General features: G+C 29.8%; 2 protein-coding genes across 3 annotated transcripts; both read left to right on the top strand.

The window, feature by feature from the left end:
• The first annotated feature begins 163 nt into the window (after nucleotides 1-163).
• On the top strand, nucleotides 164-3817 carry LOC112018484 (probable sugar phosphate/phosphate translocator At3g11320). Its single transcript, XM_024051019.2, has 4 exons — nucleotides 164-609; nucleotides 1844-1947; nucleotides 2070-2298; nucleotides 3243-3817. Exons 1-4 carry the CDS (start codon nucleotides 166-168, stop codon nucleotides 3387-3389), a joined length of 924 nt encoding a protein of 307 aa, XP_023906787.1. The 5' UTR covers nucleotides 164-165; the 3' UTR covers nucleotides 3390-3817.
• Nucleotides 3818-16265: 12448 nt separating this feature from the next.
• On the top strand, nucleotides 16266-25069 carry LOC112018475 (mitochondrial uncoupling protein 1). 2 transcript variants are annotated; one of them, XM_065761753.1, is made up of 9 exons: nucleotides 16266-16617; nucleotides 21348-21566; nucleotides 21666-21744; nucleotides 21844-21977; nucleotides 22077-22175; nucleotides 22281-22385; nucleotides 23604-23678; nucleotides 24306-24392; nucleotides 24762-25069. In XM_065761753.1, exons 1-9 carry the CDS (start codon nucleotides 16534-16536, stop codon nucleotides 24795-24797), a joined length of 918 nt encoding a protein of 305 aa, XP_065617825.1. In that variant the 5' UTR covers nucleotides 16266-16533; the 3' UTR covers nucleotides 24798-25069. The 2 variants fall into 2 exon arrangements, with proteins under 2 accessions (XP_065617825.1, XP_065617824.1); XM_065761752.1 differs by lacking the exon at nucleotides 16266-16617 and adding an exon at nucleotides 19769-20007.
• Nucleotides 25070-25402: the final 333 nt, after the last annotated feature.

Genomic DNA, 25402 nt, shown 5'->3' on the forward strand with positions numbered 1-25402 from the left:
TTTGGCCCCAATAAATTAACCATGCAACTGGCACGACCGTTACCTCTTACCGTTACGTTACAAACTCCTCCCAATAATCACACAGCTCTGTCTCTCTCTCTAAAACCTCGTTAAAGCTAAAAGCTCCAATTTTTTCAATACCCATTAGGAATTTTGTACATAACCATGACGAAGAGCCTGATCCCATGGTACACGATTGGGCTCGTGGTAGCATGGTACAGTTCCAACATCGGTGTCTTGCTTCTCAACAAGTACTTGCTCACCAACTATGGTTTCAAGTACCCTGTGTTCCTCACCATGTGTCACATGTCCATGTGTTCTGTGCTCAGCTACGTTGCCATTGCATGTATGAAAGTGGTTCCATTGCAACACATTGCGTCAAAGACACAGTTCGTCAAGATCGCTGGGCTCAGTGTCGTTTTCTGCTTCTCCGTGGTTTGTGGGAATGTGTCGTTGAGGTATATTCCGGTGTCGTTTAACCAGTCAATCGGGGCCACCACGCCTTTCTTCACAGCGGTTTTTGCTTACGTGATGAGCAAGAGGAGGGAGTCTTGGGTTACTTATGTGACTCTCATTCCTGTTGTTGCTGGGGTCATCGTCGCAACTGGGGTAAGACGTGATTCGCGTGAAATCATTTTTACATTGACTCACCATTTTTATTATGCACCAATTATAACATGACGCATTAACAGTTGTGATGTTTTTTGTTTCACTAGGCTTATTATGATGATTTTAGTGGGTGAATTAGTGAAACTCTTGGAAAATTTGGTCAATAGGGGATAAGAAATTGTTTTGGATGTTATCGAACAATGTGGATTTTTTGTTTGTACTGTTTTTAGAGCTTTTTCTTAGTGAAAATGGAGAAAGGTCGAAAAAGTTGCAAATTGAAATATACAAATAACGATAAATTATTCATTGAATAGAGAAATATGTACAGTAAATTGTTTTTAAAAAGTCCAAAGGAGAATTTTGTTCCAATCCACACAAGTTGAGGTTAGGCACTGTTTATGCGCATGCGGTCAGTTATCAATGTTTCAATCCTTCAATTTTGTCTAACAATCAATCAATCTCTTAATTTTTCAACCAATTCTACGATTTTCTCTAACAATCAATGTTCTGATATATGGGGTTTTCAATGACATTGATGGTTGATTATAGAGAAAGCAATAAGATTGTAGAATAAAAAATCCGAATTTTTGAATAAAAATTGGTAATTCATTCATGAATAAAAGAAATTGAGTGAACTATTCAAATCTAGCTCTGATTAGTTCTATAAAATTTGTAGGGCAGGAAAATGATAAAGCTTTTCATTTTGTATATTTCTTCCTTTTCCTTCTTACTTTCTGAGACCCAAATAGAGCCAGAAGGAACCGTTGAAAAGTTAGAGGTGATTAATGAAGAGCTCTTGGATGAACAGATATATACTCTGGTGCAGCTAATCAGTAATTATCAATAAGGGCTGCATTAAGGAATGAATTAGTTTTAGTAATGGTTTACAGGAAGTCAGAGAGGGTATAAATTTTCTGTAATAGATTAATGCTAAATGCAATATATGGTGTGGCACTCAGATTGTCTAGATTGGTATTGAATTGGATGAGTGTGAGTTGTGCAGGCGTGTGCTGAGTCTCATGTGAGGTGTGTACTTGATCAATTGTTTCATTGCTGGCTCTGAATGGTTATCCACTTACCTATTGTGTTGTTGTTGTTGTTGTTGTTGTTGTTGTTTTTTTTTTTTTTTTTTTTTTTTTTTTTTTTTTTTTTTTTTTTTTTTTTTTCAATTAATTAATTATTATTTTTTTAATATCAGAGAAGATGTTTATGTACATGTATTATTTGGTTGTAGGGTGAACCGAGTTTCCATTTGTTAGGGTTTATTGTTTGTGTTTCAGCTACAGCTGGAAGGGCATTCAAGTCAGTGCTTCAGGAAATTTTGCTATCCTCAGAAGAGTATGGATCTATCTTCTTGCTGTTGCAATATTTCAGGAAATTTAAGAATTTAGGCCTTAATTTGGTACTCATTTTTGATAAGCTAGATTGAGAATTTGAGATGATCCCAATGTTTTTTCCAGAGAAAAGCTGAACTCTATGAACCTTCTGCTGTACATGGCACCAATAGCAATAGTTTTCTTAATTCCTGCAACACTGTTGATGGAGGGCAATGTGTTTAAGATCACAGTAGATCTTTCCAGAAGAGATTCCAAAATAGTCTGGTATCTGCTGTTCAATTCTTCACTTGCATATTTTGTGAACTTGACCAATTTCTTGGTCACTAAACACACTAGTGCTTTGACTCTCCAGGTATGCCCCATTTTTTTTAGTTTCTTTTTCTCTCCTTTGTGGTTTACTAAAGTAGTCACACATGATGCTTCAGCAGGTTAATTTTCCATATGATTGTTATGTGTTACATGAAGTTTCAACTACGAAATAATTTTTTCTTGCTTCTAGGGACTTGAACTGTATATTACCGGGTTTCAGTATTTACATTCTTGCTCCCGTTGGTACATACTTGATTCAAATCATTGCTATTAAACTCCTTAGCTCTAATCCAAGTTCCATAAAGGAGTTGTTTTTATGTTATATATATCCTCAACATTAGAACTTTCTTTTTAACTCTGGCTATAGTCTTACCTCAAGTCTCCTAGTACTATCACAGGTTAATAAGTTTATTTAGTTGTCTGGTTTGCCTCTGTCTGAGTTGTTTCCTTAGGCCTTAAGTCCATCCACTCTCAAAAGTTTTTGTATTGTCAATTCCCTTTCTTGACAAATTACTGATTCTGTATATTTCAGTATAGATTTTAAATAACTTCTTTGCTGGCAAGTTTAGGGAACTCAAATTCGAAGCTTTGAAAACACTTGTTAAGGGTGATGCTCATGCAAGCGGTCACAAGCATGTAACAAATTCATAGAGTTTCATCTAATTTGGGAGAGCTTATTTCATTGGTTTATTGGGCTTAAAAAATAAGTTGGGCAAAAGTACACTATACCTAAAAAGTGTAAGCTTTTAAAACGTTGTACATAATTCAAATAAGCTGAATAAACTAAAAATAAGCTATTATACATGGGCACTAAGGAAGACATTTAGTTTTGACTAACTTACCAAAAAATAAAAGACAGAGTAATCCCAAATTCTTAATAGCTTGGCTGGATCAGTCTTGAAAGATTTATCAAATGATACCACTGCTGACATTTTGCTCATGAAAGACCATCTTCTAATAAGATTTAAATTCTTCAAACATTTTCAGGTTCTGGGAAATGCAAAAGGAGCTGTTGCTGTGGTCATTTCAATTTTGATATTTAAAAACCCAGTTTCATTTATTGGGATGGCAGGCTACGGGCTCACGGTCATTGGAGTTGTAATTTACGGTGAAGCCAAGAAGAGATTCAGATGAAAGTTGTGTATGTGATCGGCAAGCAAGCACATTGATCTACCATCCTTTTACTTGGCACGCAGGGACACTATCAAGATTTCAATAACATGGTTCAACCTCTTGCTAACCTGATGCCTATAATGTGCCTGCATAACTTTTACCATTTGGAAGCTATAAAGATAGTATCCATGATTACACACCAACCAAATTCAATAGCAAGCAAGTTCTATACAAAACCATGGATCTCCACTCACTAGGCTGCAGTATCAGCTTTTGTTTCAGGGTACTGTTTGACCTGATGCATTCAAGTCTTTTTTTTTCCTCCTCAAAGCCTCAGACTCAGTGCCATACCTTGATTACATACAGACAGTTATTTCAATATTGTATTCAACATAATCATTGTCAGGATTCAAGTTATTCAATCCGCAGGGACATGTTTGATAGTATAATTTGTTTCTACCTTTCACAGAAAATTAGAACTTTTTTTTTTGTGTGTGGATGTTGTTGGTACCTCAAAAATCTTCAAAGTGATTTCCTGCTTTCATTCTAATGTCAAGTTAGTCAATAAATTGTGATTAAATCTAGATACACCATGAATCATTCCTAGATCACTGTCAGGAATATGATGCTGTTGATATGGTGATATTCTTTAGTATCCTCAACTTGACCACATATATACTCTTGTAGAATGAATAAAGCTGTCCTCTTTAACATGGAAACATAAAGCAGTGTTGCCATTGTGGTTGCTGCAACTATTCCAAGTTACTAACTCTTTATATTGGCACATTGTATAGAGGGAATTATGCCGTATGAAGGCCACTGATTTTAGGCTAAGATTACTTAAATGAATATTGTGATATCGGCGGCATCTAAGTCGTAGTCTCAAATTTTTGGAAATCGGCCATGTCAAGAGATAAAATAGAAACCTAAACTCTATTTTTTCATATGACATCTTAACCACCCCTTCTTTTATTAGAGTATAAGTATAATTAAATTGGTGACTTTGCAAAAAAGAATAGTTTCAATCTGATTTCCTTTTCCATGTGACATCTAAACCACCCTTCTCCATATTCTAAGCATAATTAAATTGATTATTTGCACACCTTTGTTATTTATAAACAAGGAAACATAAAATAATGCACAGAATAACAAGAGGAAAGCAAATTCCTTATATTTAACAAATATTATACGATGATGGTCCCACTTTATAGGTCCAATTCACATGTATTCTCTTGGATAATTAGTATCAACTTCTAAGAATGGAATAGACTAATGAGTCACTTAACAAATAAAATTCATATAAATCAAAGATTATTTCTATGCTTGGTTTGGGATTATTTCAACAATCTGATATTACCCAAAGAACTTAATCAACTGTGTAGTTGAGGCACGAGTCAAATTCCACTATAGGTGGGAAGCTGCATTATGCACCAATGATACAACTAGTCATTGGAACTTTTATCCTTCTTCTTGATGATGATTCACAATCACAGGCCACTGCCTCCATACATCACAAATGGCCCATGTGGAAACCATATATTCTTATCCCATTGGCTTTCATGTACTTCTTTATATTAACCAAGCACAATTCCTACGCGTTCTCTTGACGGTAAGTTCCATGGTCTCAGACGTGACATAAAACCTGAAATCTTATATTCAATTCACCATATTATTGGTTAATAGATTTTTTGGGTGTTTCATGTGTAAGGAGTAGAATAATCCATGAAAGGCCAAGAGAGCGAAGACATCACTTCTTCTTTTGTTTTTTTATTGAAAAAAGTTTATTTCCAAACTAGTTTAGACAAAAACCATTCAAACTCTACTAATATCTTTTTATTAGATGTAAATTTTGAAAATCTAATTGTTGAATTGCATGTTAATATTATATCCCTCATACTTGCAAAATTTCAATAAGATTAAAAATCAATAAGTATGTCATCAATCAAATGTTTAAAATTTTAAAATTTTTGTGATTTAAAGTTATATATAAAAAATAAGTTTATTAATCATATAGAAAATAACATCCAATTTAACTAAATTTGACATGCATATTAAGAACATGAAAATTCAACGATTATATTTTCAAAATTCACTTCCAATATAAAAGATATAAGAGGAGTTTAAATTATTTCTCTCATTATCTCTATATATTAATAGAATTCATAAAGTTAATTATGGTTTTAGAAAATGTCAAAAATACCCCGAATCTAATTAGATAATATTTATTCTTAAAAGATTTTAAAAAATGGGGTTAAAATTAGAAAAACTTTTTTCTTAAAAATTAGCACATTCTCTGTTTAAATATATTTCACGTACATTTGATACAATTTTTCTTAAAAATTAGCACATACTAAACTTAGCAATTTACTTCATTTCAAATCTTAAATTTTAATTTCTTAAAAATTCATTCCTGTGTAACCTCACTAATAATAAATAAATTTAAATTAAAAAATTACATTAAATTTAAAATATAAAAAGAGTCTCATTGTGGGTATGAATTACGTATTTTTAACTAGCGTTGATTATTATAAACTGGCGTGTAAGAACTGACGTATAAGAAATTTAAAAATGTGAGTTGAAATTGTATTATTGTGAAATGACTACTTTATTTGGATAAATTACCCCTTTCTATTCAAAGAAAAAAAAAGGGGACTACTTATGAGTGCCAGATTACACACGACTCATCATCCAAATCCAAAAGTTCTTGGCCATTAATAAAAAAGTACTAACTTTACTTTAATTGATTTTTTTTATTATTAATTTTTGTCAAGTTACCTACATCAAAGATGACAAGAACACGTATGTTTGGTAGTTTTGTAAGTATTTGGTATGTACAAGTGTCACTTGCTATCTTCGCCCATCTTTGACCAATCCGGGCAGACCAAATAATCAATTATTCAAAATTACAGTTATATCCTCTTGTTTTCTTATATAGTCCGTACTCCTTTGTGCGTTGCGACTCTTATTTATCCCATTTCAATGTATAAACTAATAAACGGCCGCAAAAAATTCATAGAGAGGGAAAAAAACATATATATATATATATATATTCACACACTAGTATTATTCACGTGTGTGATGCTAGACTTGATAAAGATTCATATTGAAGCTAAAAAATTTTAAAATAATTAAAATTAAATTATTAAATAAATAATAATAATAAATTATAAAATAAGTAAATAATTTTAATAAAAAAATTACTCTAAGTTTCTAATTGTTTAGAGTATAATTAGTCTTTATAAGTGTTTATCTATTTTTCTATATTAAAATTCTCTTTGTGCTTTGTGTTATCTTAATATGAGATATGGAATGAGTTTGATCATTGCTATTTAAGTTATGTTTAATTTATGCTGTAAAATAGTTCTTTAATACTGATTTTTTTTCTCATGATAGTCTAATTGAAAAAATCAACACACACAAATTAAATACAATAACCAAAACCCAAATCAAAATATATACAAGAGTTCAAAAATTGAGAATATAAAAAATAAAAAATAAAAACTTACCTAAGAGAACCAAGAACTTAAATGGGTGTCTATTATTTTGCTTCTTTATAGTAAACTTCCTTTAACTTTATATCTTGCATGCAAATTTAGAAGTAGAGAACAATAAGTAAGATGAATTTATTAGATTAAAACATAAGAGTAAGTTGCATTTAAAAAAAAAATACAACAACATGTAGTGTATTGTGTGAGATTTAATTATAGGGATAACTTATTAGTTAAGAAGGATTGTATCGAAAAACCATGATTGAATATATATGTGTGTGTGTGTGTGTGTGTGTGTGTGTGTGTGTGTTTGGGGGGGGGGGGACGAGGATCGAAAGTAGTTAATAGAGATCGAAGTAGTTAATAGAGACAACAAGAGTAACTTCGAGGAGGGAAACTTTACGGAGAGGACTTGTTTAACTAATAAGGAGTTTGGGTTGATGTTACTGATGAAGATGTTGAGAGTTCTTACTTAACCTCAAGACGGCCGAGAATCCGGAATGAAGGAAGCATGGTGCAATCCCAGGGAAATAAAGGTAACTTGGTCCTGAACAAGGAAGAGAAGAAAAATGAAGGATAAGGAAACCATCCCTCTACATTAAATGCACTACAACTACTTAATTGATTGCATTAATGGAGAAATGACATTGAACAGTATCCCTAACATCTCATATTTAGTTGTAAAAACCTTCTAGCAAGGTCTTGATGGAACAAGTATCAAGAAAGTCTAATCCCAACCCTCCAAATTTAAGATCTAGATGCATCCTTGCTAATTTATATAAAGTCAAGAAGCACCTGGATCAATGGGACTAAAGATTGGGGGGGGGGGGGGAACAAAAAAGAGAGAAAAACCATTCAATTGTACTTTCATCCTCGGACTGAACCCGAGGACGAACACTTAGCATAGAGTATTTTACTATGATTTTTGTCTCTTGTTACAGCATGGGTACTTAAAGGTTGACCTTGCATCCTATCTCTACAAATTAATTGTGTGAGTGAGCAGTAACTTAATTAAAACAAAGTCTTAATTAGTTAAGGTATTTTTAGCCCGTCACAATATAAGTTATAAAAATTTAAGAATAGAATTTTAGTTAAAGAAGAATTTAAATTTCTAAAACTTAGATGATAAAGTTTTATCTAAATTACATTTGAATAAAGTTTAGTTACAAAATTATACATAAAAAAATAGAAATGAATATCTTTTTATTGGAGGTGAATTTTGAAAAATTCATCATTGGATTACATTTTCTTCTTATATCCTTCATACTTGCAAATTTTTTAGAAAATTAAAGATCAATAGCACTACCATCAATAAATTGTTTAAATTGCAAGTTTTTTTTAGTTTAAAATTATACATAAAATATAAGTTTATAGATCATATATTAAATAATAAATGACTAGTGCAAAATTTTACATTTGTATAAAGAGCATAAAGAACATGCAATATAACAATTTAATTTTCAAAATATGTAATAATTTTTAAAGGAAGTTTTAGCTAAACTTTGTAGCTAAAGAAAATTTTTAAATTATACAACCAATTTTGTAGCTAAATTTTATCCATTAAATTATTGTTAAATCTTATCCCTTAGTCAAGAGCTTTGTATAGCTTAATATTCTAATAAAATATTAATTTAATAAGATACAACTTGAGGGGAAAACAAAAAACAAAAATAAAAAAACAAAAGCAAAAAGTGTGGGTATTTAAGTTTAGAAATTTTTTATAATAGACTTTTAGTTTGAATAGAGTTTAAATTTTTTTAAAATTATTGTTAAATCATGCAACTTGAGGAGAAAAAAAAGTGATTATTGTTAAATTTTATCCCTTAGTCAAAATGTGAGTTTTTTTTTTTTTTTAGAAAGAAAACGTGGTGTTTTGTGTGGGATTTAAGTTTATAAATTTTTTATAAATGACTTTTAGTTTGAATAGAATTTAAAATTGTTAAAATTTAAATGATAAAATTTTACCTAATTTAAAAAGTTGTTAAATATTATCCCTTAATTGAGGAAATATATCATATATATATATATATATATATATATATAATTAATTAGTGAGAATAGCCACTTGACTCAACCACAAAAAGCCATTGCTGAATATACATAAGTTCTAAAAATGTTGATAATAAACTTTTAATTGGAGTAGAATTTAAATATTTAAAACTTAGATGATAAATCTTTATCTAAATTAAATTATTGTTAAGTATTATCCTTATACAAGAGCTTTGTAGCTTAATATACTAATAAAATATTAATTTAATAATATGCAACTTGAGAAAAAAAAGTGTGAGTTGTGTGAGATTTAAGTTTAGCAATTTTTTTATAATAGACCTTTAATTTTAATAGAATTTAAAATTTTTTTAAATTATTATTCAATCATGCAATTTGAGGGGGAAAAACTTGGGTTGTGTAGGATTTAAGTTTAGAAAATTTTGATAATAGACTTTTAGTTTGAATATAATTTAATTTTTTTTTAATTATTGTTAAATCTTATCCGTAGTCAAAACGTGGACTGTTTTTATTTTAATTAATAAAATTAATTTACTAATTAGTGAGAGTAGCCACTTGACCCAACTACAGTTTTTAAGCCTAATTTTTATTATACTTGAGGAAAAAAAAAACAAAAAACGTGGGTTGTGTAGGATTTAAGTTTAGAAATTTTTGCTAATAGACTTTTATGTTTGAATAGAATTTAGATTTGTTTTAGATTATTGTTAAATCTTATCCTTTGGTCAAAATGTGAGTATTTTTAAATAAAATTAATTTATTAATTCGTGAAAGTAGCCACTTGCTTCAACCATGACTTCTAAGTCTAAATTTTATTATATTTCATTAAAAATAACAAAAACAAAAACATGAGTTGTATGGATTTAAGTTTAGAAATTTTTAATGATAGACTTTTAGTTTGAATAGAATTTAATTTTTTTTTTTTTATAAATTATTGTTAGATCTTATCCTTAGCCAAAATGTGGGGTTTGAAATTTTTTTAATTTACTAATTAGTAAGAGCAGTCACTTTGCTCAATCATGGCTTCTAAGCCAAACTTTTAGTATATAGTATATGATAATATAAATATATACATNACGAGGATCGAAAGTAGTTAATAGAGACAACAAGAGTAACTTCGAGGAGGGAAACTTTACGGAGAGGACTTGTTTAACTAATAAGGAGTTTGGGTTGATGTTACTGATGAAGATGTTGAGAGTTCTTACTTAACCTCAAGACGGCCGAGAATCCGGAATGAAGGAAGCATGGTGCAATCCCAGGGAAATAAAGGTAACTTGGTCCTGAACAAGGAAGAGAAGAAAAATGAAGGATAAGGAAACCATCCCTCTACATTAAATGCACTACAACTACTTAATTGATTGCATTAATGGAGAAATGACATTGAACAGTATCCCTAACATCTCATATTTAGTTGTAAAAACCTTCTAGCAAGGTCTTGATGGAACAAGTATCAAGAAAGTCTAATCCCAACCCTCCAAATTTAAGATCTAGATGCATCCTTGCTAATTTATATAAAGTCAAGAAGCACCTGGATCAATGGGACTAAAGATTGGGGGGGGGGGGGGAACAAAAAAGAGAGAAAAACCATTCAATTGTACTTTCATCCTCGGACTGAACCCGAGGACGAACACTTAGCATAGAGTATTTTACTATGATTTTTGTCTCTTGTTACAGCATGGGTACTTAAAGGTTGACCTTGCATCCTATCTCTACAAATTAATTGTGTGAGTGAGCAGTAACTTAATTAAAACAAAGTCTTAATTAGTTAAGGTATTTTTAGCCCGTCACAATATAAGTTATAAAAATTTAAGAATAGAATTTTAGTTAAAGAAGAATTTAAATTTCTAAAACTTAGATGATAAAGTTTTATCTAAATTACATTTGAATAAAGTTTAGTTACAAAATTATACATAAAAAAAATAGAAATGAATATCTTTTTATTGGAGGTGAATTTTGAAAAATTCATCATTGGATTACATTTTCTTCTTATATCCTTCATACTTGCAAATTTTTTAGAAAATTAAAGATCAATAGCACTACCATCAATAAATTGTTTAAATTGCAAGTTTTTTTTAGTTTAAAATTATACATAAAATATAAGTTTATAGATCATATATTAAATAATAAATGACTAGTGCAAAATTTTACATTTGTATAAAGAGCATAAAGAACATGCAATATAACAATTTAATTTTCAAAATATGTAATAATTTTTAAAGGAAGTTTTAGCTAAACTTTGTAGCTAAAGAAAATTTTTAAATTATACAACCAATTTTGTAGCTAAATTTTATCCATTAAATTATTGTTAAATCTTATCCCTTAGTCAAGAGCTTTGTATAGCTTAATATTCTAATAAAATATTAATTTAATAAGATACAACTTGAGGGGAAAACAAAAAACAAAAATAAAAAAACAAAAGCAAAAAGTGTGGGTATTTAAGTTTAGAAATTTTTTATAATAGACTTTTAGTTTGAATAGAGTTTAAATTTTTTTAAAATTATTGTTAAATCATGCAACTTGAGGAGAAAAAAAAGTGATTATTGTTAAATTTTATCCCTTAGTCAAAATGTGAGTTTTTTTTTTTTTTTAGAAAGAAAACGTGGTGTTTTGTGTGGGATTTAAGTTTATAAATTTTTTATAAATGACTTTTAGTTTGAATAGAATTTAAAATTGTTAAAATTTAAATGATAAAATTTTACCTAATTTAAAAAGTTGTTAAATATTATCCCTTAATTGAGGAAATATATCATATATATATATATATATATATAATATTAATTAGTGAGAATAGCCACTTGACTCAACCACAAAAAGCCATTGCTGAATATACATAAGTTCTAAAAATGTTGATAATAAACTTTTAATTGGAGTAGAATTTAAATATTTAAAACTTAGATGATAAATCTTTATCTAAATTAAATTATTGTTAAGTATTATCCTTATACAAGAGCTTTGTAGCTTAATATACTAATAAAATATTAATTTAATAATATGCAACTTGAGAAAAAAAAGTGTGAGTTGTGTGAGATTTAAGTTTAGCAATTTTTTTATAATAGACCTTTAATTTTAATAGAATTTAAAATTTTTTTAAATTATTATTCAATCATGCAATTTGAGGGGGAAAAACTTGGGTTGTGTAGGATTTAAGTTTAGAAAATTTTGATAATAGACTTTTAGTTTGAATATAATTTAATTTTTTTTTAATTATTGTTAAATCTTATCCGTAGTCAAAACGTGGACTGTTTTTATTTTAATTAATAAAATTAATTTACTAATTAGTGAGAGTAGCCACTTGACCCAACTACAGTTTTTAAGCCTAATTTTTATTATACTTGAGGAAAAAAAAAACAAAAAACGTGGGTTGTGTAGGATTTAAGTTTAGAAATTTTTGCTAATAGACTTTTATGTTTGAATAGAATTTAGATTTGTTTTAGATTATTGTTAAATATATATATATATATATAATTTTTGCCACATCATTTTCATTTTAATTTAAACTCATCACTCAAATTACATTTTTGCTCATCAATAGTAACTTGCCATTTAGGATTTTTTTTTAATAAAAATATTATGAAAATATTGTACACACAACATTTCTTAATAAAAAAAAACTCATACTCCCAGCTTTTAGTGGTCTTGTCTTTAATTTGCCAAAAAATTTCATAATAAGTAATAAAATTAAAATAAGGTTAAAATATAATTATATAAATTCAGTTTTTCTTTTTTAATAATTTGGCAACAAGGCCATTTTTAGTTGATTCATTTAGTTCGGTGAACTCTAAAGGTCTCTGTTAGAAGCATTAAGAAGTATTAGTTGAATTTATGAGACTCTTGATAACGGTTAATAAAATTAATACTTATTAGTTAGATATTAACTATAATTTTTTTTAAATATAGTAAAAAAAAGACTATTATAATTAAGGAAAATGCTAAATATATTCTAAATTTTATTACAAGAAGATGTTGTAATAACTGTAACTTTTTATGATTTATGATAATCAATTTCAAATTTTTATGTAATAAAAATTGTATTATCTTTCACATTACTTAAAAAAATATTTATTTATTTTTAAAGAAGAAGAACATTACTTTAGAATTAAACTAAACAATGATTGCAACTACAATAATTGGGAAAAATATTCATTAAAAAAAGAGAGAAAAAAATGTCACTTGATTAAACTAACATATCTTTTTTACTTAATAATTGGGTAGAAAGAAATTAAGTAACAAGAGTAAACAAAAAGCAACTCCTCCCAAAAAAAACAAAAAGCAAGGAAATAATAATTTCACACAAGTGGGGAGGAAAACAAAAGAATAAACAAAAGCTGACGAAGAAGAAAGATAAAAAAAAAATAAATAAATATATAAAAAAAAAAAACTGAATAAGCTGCAGCAGAGGAGAGAGAGAGAGAGAGGGAGAGAGAGAGAGAGAGAGTCTGCCTACCTTCCATACTCGCTTCTTTCCTTTTCCCGAGATTCCCGTTGCCCCATACAACTCTCTCTACCTCTCTATAAATACGCCTATTTTCTCTCTCTCAGTTCTCTCTCTCTCTCATTTTTTTGGCACAACAAAAAACACTAGTCGTTTTGTTTTCTCTCTTTCTCTCTCACTCTCCGCCTGCTAGTTCCGCCGTTCGTTTTACGCAATGGTAGCCGATAGCAAGTCCAAATCCGATATCTCCTTCGCCGGAACTTTCGCTAGCAGCGCTTTCGCCGCTTGTTTCGCCGAGGTACTTCCAAAAAATTTATAAGAATAAAATCACTCATTATTCATTAATTTTAAATTAGAACTTTTTTTGATAGTATAATTTGTTTCTACCTTTCACAGAAAATTAGAACTTTTTTTTTTTTTTTGCGTGGATGTTGTTGGTACCTCAGAAGTCTTCAAAGTGATTTCCTGCTTTAATTCTAATGTCAAGTTACTCAATAAATTGTGATTAAATCTAGATACATCATGAATCATGCTTGATTACTATCAGGAATATGATGCTGTTGATATAGTGATATTCTTTAGTTTCCTCAACTTGACCACATATATACTCTTCTAGAATCAATAAAGCTGTCCTCTTTCAACAATCTGATATCACCCAAAGAACTTAATCAACTGTATAGTTGAGGCACGAGTCAAATTCCACTATACGTGGGAGGCTGCACTACGCACCGATGATACAAACTTGTCATTGGAACTTTTATCCTTCTGCTTGATGATGATTCACAATCACAGGCCACTGCCTCCATACATCACAAATGGCCCATGTGGAAACCATGAGATATGGAATGAGGTTTGATCATTACAATTTGAGTTATGTTTAATTTATGCTGTAAAATAGTTCCTTAATACCGATTTTTTTTTAATAATAGTCTAATTGAAAAAATCAACACACACAAATAAAATACAATAACCAAAACTAAAATCAAAATATACACAAAAGAGTTCAAAATTTGAGAATATAAATAAATAAATAAATAAATAAAAACTTACCTAAGACATCCAAGTACTTAAATGGGTGTCTATTATTTTGCTTATTTATAGTAAACTTTCTTTAGTTTTATATCTTGCATGCAAATTTAGAAAAAGAGAACAATAAGTAAGATAAATTTATTAGATTAAAACATAAGAGTAAGTTGTATTTAAAAAAAAAAAATACAACAACATGGAGTGTATTGTGTAGGATTTAATTATAGGGATAGCTTATTAGTTAAGATGAATTGTATCGAAAAACCAAAACTATATATATATATATATATAAGTTTTGAAAATTTTAATAATGGAATTTAGTTGGAGAAGAATTTAAATTTTTAAAACTTAGATAATAAAATTTCTCTAAATTACATTTGGACAAAGTTTAGTTACAAAATTATACCTAAAAAAAATAGAAATGAATATCTTTTTATTGTAGGTGAATTTTGATAAATCTATTATTGGATTATATTTTATTCTTATATCCTCCATGCTTGTAAAATTTCTAAAAAATTAAAGATTAATAGAGTTGCCATCAATAAATTGTTTAAATTGCAAGTTCTTTTAGTTTAAAATTATACATAAAATATAAGCTTATAGATTATATAGTAAATAATATCCGATTAGTATAAAATTTGACATTTGTATCAAGAGCATAAAGAACATGCAATATAATGGTTTGATTTTCAAACTATGTAGTAATTTTTAAAGGAAGTTTTAGTCTTAGGATACAATTAATTTTGTAGCTAAACTTTGTCCATTAAATTATTGTTAAATCTTATCCCTTAGTCATGAGTTTTGTATAGCTTAATATCCTAATAAAATTTTAATTTAATAAGATACAACTTGAGGAAAAAAAAAAAAAAACAAAAACAAAAACAAAAGCAAAAGCGTGGGTATTTAAGTTTAGAAATTTTTTATAATATACTTTTAGTTTGAATAAAATTTAAATTTGTTTTAAATTATTATTAAATCATGCAACTTGAGTGGCAAAAAACAAAATAAAAAATGTGATTTATCATTTTAATAAACAAAATATATATATATATATATATATAATTTTTGCTACATCATTTTCATTTTAATTTAAACTCACCACTTAAATTACATTTTTTCTCATCAATAGTAACTTACCATTTAGGATTTTTTTTTTTTAAAGTATTGTGAAAATATTATATACATAGCATTTCTTAATAAAAAAAAACTTATATCCCCAACTTTTAGTGGTCTTGTCTTTAATTTGCCAAAAAAATTTCATAATAAGTAATAAAATTGTATAACTTCAGTTTTTTATTTATTTATAATAATTTAGCACCAATGCTATTTTTAGTTAATTCATTTAGTTTAGTGAATTCTGAAGGTCTTTGTTAGAAGCATTAAGAAGTATTAGTTGAATTATGAAACTCTTGATAACTATTAATAAAATTAATACTTATTGGTTAGATATTAACTATAAATTTGTTTTTTCACTAAAGTATTAAAAAAAGATAAAGAAAAAAGAGAGACTATTTTATAATTAAGGAAAATGCTAAATATATTCTAAATTTTATTAGAAAAAGATTTACAAATTGATGTTGTAATAACTGTAACTTTTTTGTGATTTAATAATCAATTTCAAAATTTTATATAATAAAAATTGTATTATATTTCACATTACTAAAAAAAAAAAAAATTTAAGGAAGAAGAACGTTACTTTAGAATTAAACTAAACAATGATTGCAACTACAATAATTGGGAAATTATTCCTTAAAAAAAGAGAGAAAAAAATGTCGCTTGATTAAGCTAACATATATTTTTACTTAATAAATAAGTAGAAAGAAATTAAGAGACAAAAGTAAACAAAAAGCAACTCCTCCCAAAAAAAAAAACAAAAAGCAAGGAAATAATAATTTCAAACAAGTGGGGAGGAAAACAAAGAATAAAATCAATAAATAAAAGCTGACGAAGAAGAAAGTTCAAAAAAACTGAATGGCAGAGAGAGAGAGAGAGAGAGAGAGAGAGTCTGCCTACCTTCCATACTCGCTTCTTTCCTTTTCCCGAGATTCCCGTTGCCCCATACAACTCTCTCTACCTCTCTATAAATACGCCTATTTTCTCTCTCTCAGTTCTCTCTCTCTCTCATTTTTTTGGCACAACAAAAAACACTAGTCGTTTTGTTTTCTCTCTTTCTCTCTCACTCTCCGCCTGCTAGTTCCGCCGTTCGTTTTACGCAATGGTAGCCGATAGCAAGTCCAAATCCGATATCTCCTTCGCCGGAACTTTCGCTAGCAGCGCTTTCGCCGCTTGTTTCGCCGAGGTACTTCCAAAAAATTTATAAGAATAAAATCACTCATTATTCATTAATTTTAAATTAGAACTTTTTTTGATAGTATAATTTGTTTCTACCTTTCACAGAAAATTAGAACTTTTTTTTTTTTTTTGCGTGGATGTTGTTGGTACCTCAGAAGTCTTCAAAGTGATTTCCTGCTTTAATTCTAATGTCAAGTTACTCAATAAATTGTGATTAAATCTAGATACATCATGAATCATGCTTGATTACTATCAGGAATATGATGCTGTTGATATAGTGATATTCTTTAGTTTCCTCAACTTGACCACATATATACTCTTCTAGAATCAATAAAGCTGTCCTCTTTCAACAATCTGATATCACCCAAAGAACTTAATCAACTGTATAGTTGAGGCACGAGTCAAATTCCACTATACGTGGGAGGCTGCACTACGCACCGATGATACAAACTTGTCATTGGAACTTTTATCCTTCTGCTTGATGATGATTCACAATCACAGGCCACTGCCTCCATACATCACAAATGGCCCATGTGGAAACCAGATATTCTTATCCTATTGGCTTTTATGTATTTCTTTATATTAACCAATCACAATTCTTATACATTCTCTTGATGGCAAGTTTCATGGTCTCGGACATGACATAAAATCTAAAATCTTATATTCAATTCACCATATTATTGGTCGATAGATTTTTTAGGTGTTTCATGCGTGAGGAGTAGAATAATCATCGAAAGGCCAAGAGAGTTAAGTCATTACTTCATCTTTTTTTTTTTTTGGAAGAAGTTTATTTCCAAACTAGTTTAGACAAAAACCATTCAAACTTTGCCAATATTTTTTTTATTAGATGTGAATTTTGAAAAATCTAACTATTGAATTGTATGTTCTTATTATATCCCTCATACTTACAAAATTTCAATAAGATTAAAAATTAATAATTATGTCATCAATCAAATATTTAAAATTTTCAAACTTTTGTGATTTAAAGTTATATATAAAAAATAAGTTTATTAATCAAATAGAAAATACTCCCATAACATCCAATTTAACAAAATTTGATGTGTATATTAAGAACATAAATAACATGAAAATTCACCAATTATATTTTCAAAATTCACTTCCAATGAAAAGATGTAAAAGTAGTTTAAATTATTTCTCTCATTATGGGTCATTTGGTATTGTTGTTTAAATAACAGTGTTCAGTGTCATCACAACATGTATTTTTGCAAAAAAAAATTTACCTATATGTATTTTAAATAATATTACTAAAAATTTCTTACCAAACGAGTCCAATATTTTTTATGAGTATTGATTATTATAAACTAGCGTGTAAGAACTGACATGTAAGAAGTGTGAGTTGAAATTGTATTATTGTAAAATGACTATATTATTTGGGAAAATTACCCCTTTCTATTCAAAGAAAAAAAAAAGGGACTCCTTATGAGCACCAGAATACACATGACTCATCATCCAAATCCAAAAGTTGTTGGCCATTAAAAAAAAAGTACTTACTTTACTTTAATTGATTTTTTTTTTTTTTTGTCAAGTTACCTACAGGCTACATTAAAGTTGATAAGAACACGTACGTTTGGTAGTTTTGTAAGTATTTGGTATGTGCTTCTCAAAAAAAAAAAAAAAAAAATGTATTTGGTATGTCCAGGTGTCACTTGCTATCTTCGCCCATCTTTGACCAATCCGGGCAGACCAAATAATCAATTATGCAAAATTACTGTTATATCCTCTTTGTTTTCCTTGTGTTAGTCCTACTCCTTTGTGCGTGGCGACTCGTAGTTATCCCATTTCAATGTATAAACTAATTAACGGCCGCAGAAAATTCAAAGAGCGGGAAACGCAATATATAACACACTCTAGTATATGAAAATTCATACTTAAGCCAAAATTTTTTAAAATAATTAAAACTAAATTATTAAATAAATAGTAATAATAAATTATAAAATAAGTAAATAATTTTAATAAAAAATTACTTTAAGTTCTAATTGTTTAGAGATTATTCTTTATAAGTGTTTATCTATTTTTATATATTAAAATTCTCTTTGTGCTTTGTGTTATCTGAATATGAGATATGGAATGAGTTTGATCATTACAATTTGAGTTATGTTTAATTTATGCTGTAAAATAGTTCCTTAATACCGATTTTTTTTTTAATAATAGTCTAATTGAAAAAATCAACACACACAAATAAATACAATAACCAAAACTAAAATCAAAATATACACAAAAGAGTTCAAAATTGAGAATATAAATAATAAATAAATAAATAAAAACTTACCTAAGACATCCAAGTACTTAATGGGTGTCTATTATTTTGCTTATTTATAGTAAACTTTCTTTAGTTTTATATCTTGCATGCAAATTTAGAAAAAGAGAACAATAAGTAAGATAAATTTATTAGATTAAACATAAGAGTAAGTTGTATTTAAAAAAAAAAAATACAACAACATGGAGTGTATTGTGTAGGATTTAATTATAGGGATAGCTTATTAGTTAAGATGAATTGTATCGAAAAACCAAAACTATATATATATATATATATAAGTTTTGAAAATTTTAATAATGGAATTTAGTTGGAGAAGAATTTAAATTTTTAAAACTTAGATAATAAAATTTCTCTAAATTACATTTGGACAAAGTTTAGTTACAAAATTATACCTAAAAAAAAGAAATGAATATCTTTTTATTGTAGGTGAATTTTGATAAATCTATTATTGGATTATATTTTATTCTTATATCCTCCATGCTTGTAAAATTTCTAAAAAATTAAAGATTAATAGAGTTGCCATCAATAAATTGTTTAAATTGCAAGTTCTTTTAGTTTAAAATTATACATAAAATATAAGCTTATAGATTATATAGTAAATAATATCCGATTAGTATAAAATTTGACATTTGTATCAAGAGCATAAAGAACATGCAATATAATGGTTTGATTTTCAAACTATGTAGTAATTTTTAAAGGAAGTTTTAGTCTTAGGATACAATTAATTTTGTAGCTAAACTTTGTCCATTAAATTATTGTTAAATCTTATCCCTTAGTCATGAGTTTTGTATAGCTTAATATCCTAATAAAATTTTAATTTAATAAGATACAACTTGAGGAAAAAAAAAAAAAACAAAAAACAAAACAAAAGCAAGTTGCCCCGTACGACTCTCTCTCTCTCTCTCTCACTTCTCTCTCTCTCTCTCTCTCTCTCTCTCATTTTTTTCGCACAACAAAAAACACTAGTCGTTTTTGTTTTCTCTCTCTCTTTCTCTCTCGCACTCCGCCTGCTAGCTACGCCGTTCGTTTTACGCAATGGTGGCCGATAGCAAGTCCAAATCCGATATCTCCTTAGCCGGAACTTTCGCTAGCAGCGCTTTCGCCGCTTGTTTCGCCGAGGTACTTCAAAAAACAAAATCACTCACTTTTCATTAATTTTAAATTATATTTGGATTTTTAATAGATTATATTAATATTGTTTGTGCATGTGAAAATGTTAGCAACACTATCCTTCAATTGAATCAACAATTTTCTAGTTTGTACCTTGCGATCTCTCTCTCTCTTTCTCTGTTTGGTGATTGATCAAATAGTATCTGTAAGACTGTTTGTTTGTGTGTTTTGAAAATTATTATAAAATATTAAAGAATTTTGTGAAGGCTAGTTATGATTTGTTCTTATCGATATCATTGATATGTGAGAGATGTGGCTATCTGAGACACTGAGTTTAGCAAATCAATTTCTAGGTCTTGGAAATTGGATTCACTAAAACAAATTGATTGCACTTGCACATTTCCATGTTGAATTTGAGCGTTATACATAGGTTGGAGAAAGCATGACCTTTGAGCTTTTGGAGATCAATACAGTTCAGTAGGAAATGACTAAGATTTGCTGATTTTGTTTTTTAACTCTCTTTTTTTGTGTTTTAGTTTATCCATAATAGACAAGGATCCTTTAGAGCTCTTAGGATAACTCGAGCATGGAGTTCTTAAAGTTCTTAACTCGAGCGGATTGGATTTTGTTATGTCATCGGCTTTTAAACAAATGTCGACTATTATTGTTTTGGTATCTGCTTAAATTATTGATGACGTGGCAAAATCCAATTTACTCATTTTACAATGGATGGATTACTCCATTTAATGATATTGTTGTTCTAATTGCTGAATTTTGGTACAATTGAGTTTTAAGAGTTCATTTGTTTAAACAATAAGAATGGTCGGTGGGTGAGGTCAGGGATTCAAAACCAATTGGTGTGTTGCGTGTGTAACTTATTGATAAAAGAAATATTTAGCTGCATGAACTTGAACCTGATGCAGATTTGTACTATTCCTTTGGACACTGCAAAAGTTAGGCTTCAGCTCCAGAAGAAACCCATTGCAGGGGATGGATTGACCTTACCAAAATACAAGGGTATGCTGGGCACGGTTGCCACCATTGGGAGGGAAGAAGGTTTGGCGGCACTATGGAAAGGCATTGTCCCGGGATTATTGGTATCTGCTTAAATTATTGATGACGTGGCAAAATCCAATTTACTCATTTTACAATGGATGGATTACTCCATTTAATGATATTGTTGTTCTAATTGCTGAATTTTGGTACAATTGAGTTTTAAGAGATCATTTGTTTAAACAATAAGAATGGTCGGAGGGTGAGGTCAGGGATTCAAAACCAATTGGGTGCGATGCGTGTGTAACTTATTGATAAAAGAAATATTTAGCTGCATGAACTTGAACCTGATGCAGATTTGTACTATTCCTTTGGACACTGCAAAAGTTAGGCTTCAGCTCCAGAAGAAACCCATTGCAGGGGATGGATTGACCTTACCAAAATACAAGGGTATGCTGGGCACGGTTGCCACCATTGGGAGGGAAGAAGGTTTGGCGGCACTATGGAAAGGCATTGTCCCGGGATTACATCGTCAATGCCTGTTTGGTGGTTTGAGAATTGGGTTGTATGAACCAGTGAGTTTTTTAATCGGTGCTTATTGAATTATTCTAAATGTATATGTTTTGTTTGCTTGCTGATTTCTGATATGGTTATATTAACTGTCTGCTTGACAGGTTAAAAACTTATATGTGGGCAAGGACTTTGTTGGAGATGCTCCTTTGTCCAAGAAAATACTTGCCGGACTTACCACTGGTGAGCACATTGTTGGAGTTTTTGTAATTATTATTATTTTTTTAATTTGCTAGTTAAGAGAGTATTTTTGTTTTGACGCGTCTTTGTCTTATGGAATAGGTGCCCTGGCAATTATGGTAGCAAATCCAACTGATCTTGTGAAGGTTAGACTTCAAGCTGAAGGAAAATTACCACCTGGTGTGCCAAGGCGTTATAGTGGAGCTCTAAATGCTTATTCGACAATTGTGAAACAGGTTGTGCATCAAACCTTTGAGATTAGAAAAGAATGTCACTTGGTCTCCTTTCAGTTGATAATTTTATTCGCTTTTCCTAAATTGTTTCTTAACTATTAGGAAGGATTTGGGGCTCTTTGGACTGGTGTCGGGCCCAATGTAGCACGAAATGCTATTATAAATGCTGCTGAACTAGCCAGCTATGATCAAGTGAAGCAGGTAAATTCTATAATAAAAAACTCATGATGGTTAAACTTTCCTGTCTTTTGGAGTAAAACTCTTTTTGATACTCCTAACCGATTGGGGTATTTTATTTCAATGCAGACAATCTTGAAAATTCCAGGGTTCACTGATAACGTCTTCACTCATCTCCTTTCTGGTCTGGGGGCAGGGTTTGTTGCAGTCTGTATTGGCTCCCCAGTTGATGTGGTAATCTATCTACATTCACACATGTTCTCTTTCTGAACAGTTTTTTTATTATATTTTGGTGCATGGTGTCAATTTACATTAAGCAGTATTGTGACTCGCATATGATCTCTTTCTGATATGCTTTTGATTTTGGATATGCTGTTGACTGGACTTTGTAGTGGTATCTCTTTGGTAACTATTATGTAAGATGAAGAATTAAAATGATCTTGTTAACTGAGGATAAGACTATGCAGCTTTTACATATTAACATTGGAATCCCTTCTATGTGTCAGTGAACATGTAGCATGTCGACAGTGGATTCCACCACCCCCATTCTTATAATGTTGTCGTTGTTACTATAACTGTGTGATGATTTAAAACTTCTATTCAAGCTGTGAATCCTGTGATTAAGAAAATTTATCCATCATCTTTGAGCCAATTCCATATTGGAATATTATCAGTCCCAGTACGGTACCCACCAAATTAAGTAATACTACAACCAGAAAGAGAATAATACAGTCCTAAGAGAGTATTAGCAATGATAGAGTTTATGTTGCAGGGAGAGAGAATAGGTGTCATAAACGTGGACATACTTGTCCCACTTGTCTTGAGATGCAGATGGGGGCTGAGATTTTGGTTTCTAAATTGAGAAGATGGAGTGGTCAGATAAGGGTCTTGGAGAGAGGGTTCCACTGGTTAGGTGCCATCATGAACAGCCCATGGCTACACACTGCCTTCTTCAATTGGAAAGTCTGTTGCAGTGCTGCTTCCCCTAGTGGTGACTTTAACATGAAACCCACCACTCATCCTTACATAAAATGTCTTTAAAATGGGAAAAAGGTAGTAGACATTCATTGGTTCTGTCAACACACACTGGTCAATACTACTCTCAAAGATGCAGTGACCTGAAAATGCCAAAGGGTCAAGTGTGTGCCTCGTGTGACCACCATGGGCCTTCAATTTAAGCTGTGATTATAAATTTTTAAAGTAGTACTGGCATCCATATGGAAGATTGGAAAGCTGGTCACTTTTGTGCAGGTGAAAGTATGTTTGGTTCAAGACTTGTTTTTATTTTTAGGGACTGAGTTGGTTGCCTGTTATCTTTTCCACTTGTTCAGGACTATGCTTCCTCTTTCTCTTTTTGTGCCTTCTCGTTTTGCTGCAGTAAAGGTGTTGCTTCATCCTATTGATGTTTTAAGTCAGACAAATTTAATTGCTTTAATGGTTTTCTTTTGACAGGTTAAGTCAAGAATGATGGGAGATTCTGCATACAAAAGCACGATTGATTGTTTTGTCAAAACTTTGAAGAATGACGTATGTTTTTTCTTCTTTGACCCTAATAGAACTCGTTCTTTTATTCAGTGGGTTGGCTGGGTAAGAAAAGGAACATCTGCAACCTATAGAAAGTTGCAAAAGTGTGACATAAAATTTGGTGACTTCTGATGTCATTTTGCCTTTTTGCTAATGCTCCTCTTGTGGGGTCATTGTGTGTGAGATGGTCTAGCGAAAAGCTTTTGTAACTGCAAATTGATTTGAGTCTGTTCACATTGATGCATGAATCATAATTCATTTCCAGGAAAAAAAAAAAAAAAAGAAAAAAAAAAGAGAAGTAGAAGGTTTGCATTGCATTATTACATTCTTCCTTGATTCTTATATTAAAAATATATATATATATATATATGCTTCTGTGATTAAAAATATAAAAGTAAAAAAGAAAAGAAAACTAAAGATTTCTCTTTAATTTCTAAGACTTGATTCTTATATTAAAAATATATATATATATATATATGCTTCTGTGATTAAAAATATAAAAGTAAAAAAGAAAAGAAAACTAAAGATTTCTCTTTAATTTCTAAGTTTTCATTACATGAGAAATTATTCTTTTAGTAGGAGGGCCTTGTTCCATATCAATGTTAAACTTAGCATTTTAACACTCTGCAGGGACCATTGGCTTTTTACAAGGGCTTTATCCCAAATTTTGGTCGGCTGGGATCTTGGAATGTGATCATGTTTCTAACATTAGAGCAGGTACAAATTGCAATCTATATATTTTGATTTTGATACTTGCAATTCCCTCTTTTAAAATGTCTTGCATTTTCTCGTGTTTGCTCATACACCGGTTTCCAATTTCTGCTTCAGCAGCAAGATATTATAATTTGTAGTAGGATCAAAAAGCCCATATCAGTAATTGGGGGTTTAGATTCTTCTGTATTAACATTTGAATAATATTAAGAGAATTTGTTCATGGAGATCTTCTATTGCCTCTTGAATCAGGGGACGACAGTAATGCAAGAACAAGCCTCTCTCTTTTTATGTATATTTTTGCATTTATAAGAGTGCTTCTGGAAAAGCTTGCTCATCTTTTCTTCTTTGTTTTGCTTTTCTTCTTCATGACAGGCTAAGAAGTTTGTCAAAAGTATAGAATCTTCATGACCACAAATGTATACAAGCATAGAGCTTATGGATTTTTCAAGTGCTTTGCGCCTGCAGCAATGGAGGCTGTTTAGAAAATAATAATATTTTCAGTTCTCGCTACCTCTTCATTTTGCTAATTCAGATGAAGGGTCCTGCAAGAGAAACATAGAGAACATTTTTTGCTGGATAATAATGATGATCATTGTTTTCTCGATAACATGTTGCTTCCCTGTCATTTCTAGGGATCCAGTTAAACTTTAATCAATAATGTAGCCTTGCTTTCTTTGCCTTGTGCTTGTCCAATTTATCTCTAAATTGCAAGCCCGCCAAAACAAAGTCTTAAGTAAAGATAAACTCATTTTGAGAATTTGCTCAAAATTGAAACAAAAATATATTAGAAACATGAGGAAGAGCCACTAACTTTGAAGATTAATGGAGTGAGAAAGAAGGGAGCGAGGAGAAGTTCTTTAATTTTATCATTTTATGTTCTTCAAAAAGTTGAAAGCCACTTGTTTTGAAACAAATATGGAAAGTTGAGGTTGGTTGAGTTGAATACACATTGATTCAAATCTGTACTATTTCTTAACATTAATCCCAAAGACGGGCCGACATGCATGAAAGAA

This window comes from Quercus suber, unplaced genomic scaffold (assembly GCF_002906115.3).
Source record: "Quercus suber isolate HL8 unplaced genomic scaffold, Cork oak 2.0 scaffold_427, whole genome shotgun sequence".
Classification (NCBI taxonomy): Eukaryota; Viridiplantae; Streptophyta; class Magnoliopsida; order Fagales; family Fagaceae; genus Quercus; species Quercus suber.

Coding starts and splice junctions, on each gene's coding strand:
- LOC112018475 (XM_065761753.1), top strand. CDS start 16,534: ATGGTAGCCGATAGCAAGTCCAAATCCGATATCTCCTTCGCCGGAACT. Junction 22,386..23,603: donor TTGGCTCCCCAGTTGATGTG/GTAATCTATCTA, acceptor TTCTTTTGACAG/GTTAAGTCAAGAATGATGGG. Junction 23,679..24,305: donor TCAAAACTTTGAAGAATGAC/GTATGTTTTTTC, acceptor AACACTCTGCAG/GGACCATTGGCTTTTTACAA.
- LOC112018484 (XM_024051019.2), top strand. CDS start 166: ATGACGAAGAGCCTGATCCCATGGTACACGATTGGGCTCGTGGTAGCA. Junction 1,948..2,069: donor ATTTTGCTATCCTCAGAAGA/GTATGGATCTAT, acceptor TGTTTTTTCCAG/AGAAAAGCTGAACTCTATGA. Junction 2,299..3,242: donor CTAGTGCTTTGACTCTCCAG/GTATGCCCCATT, acceptor AAACATTTTCAG/GTTCTGGGAAATGCAAAAGG.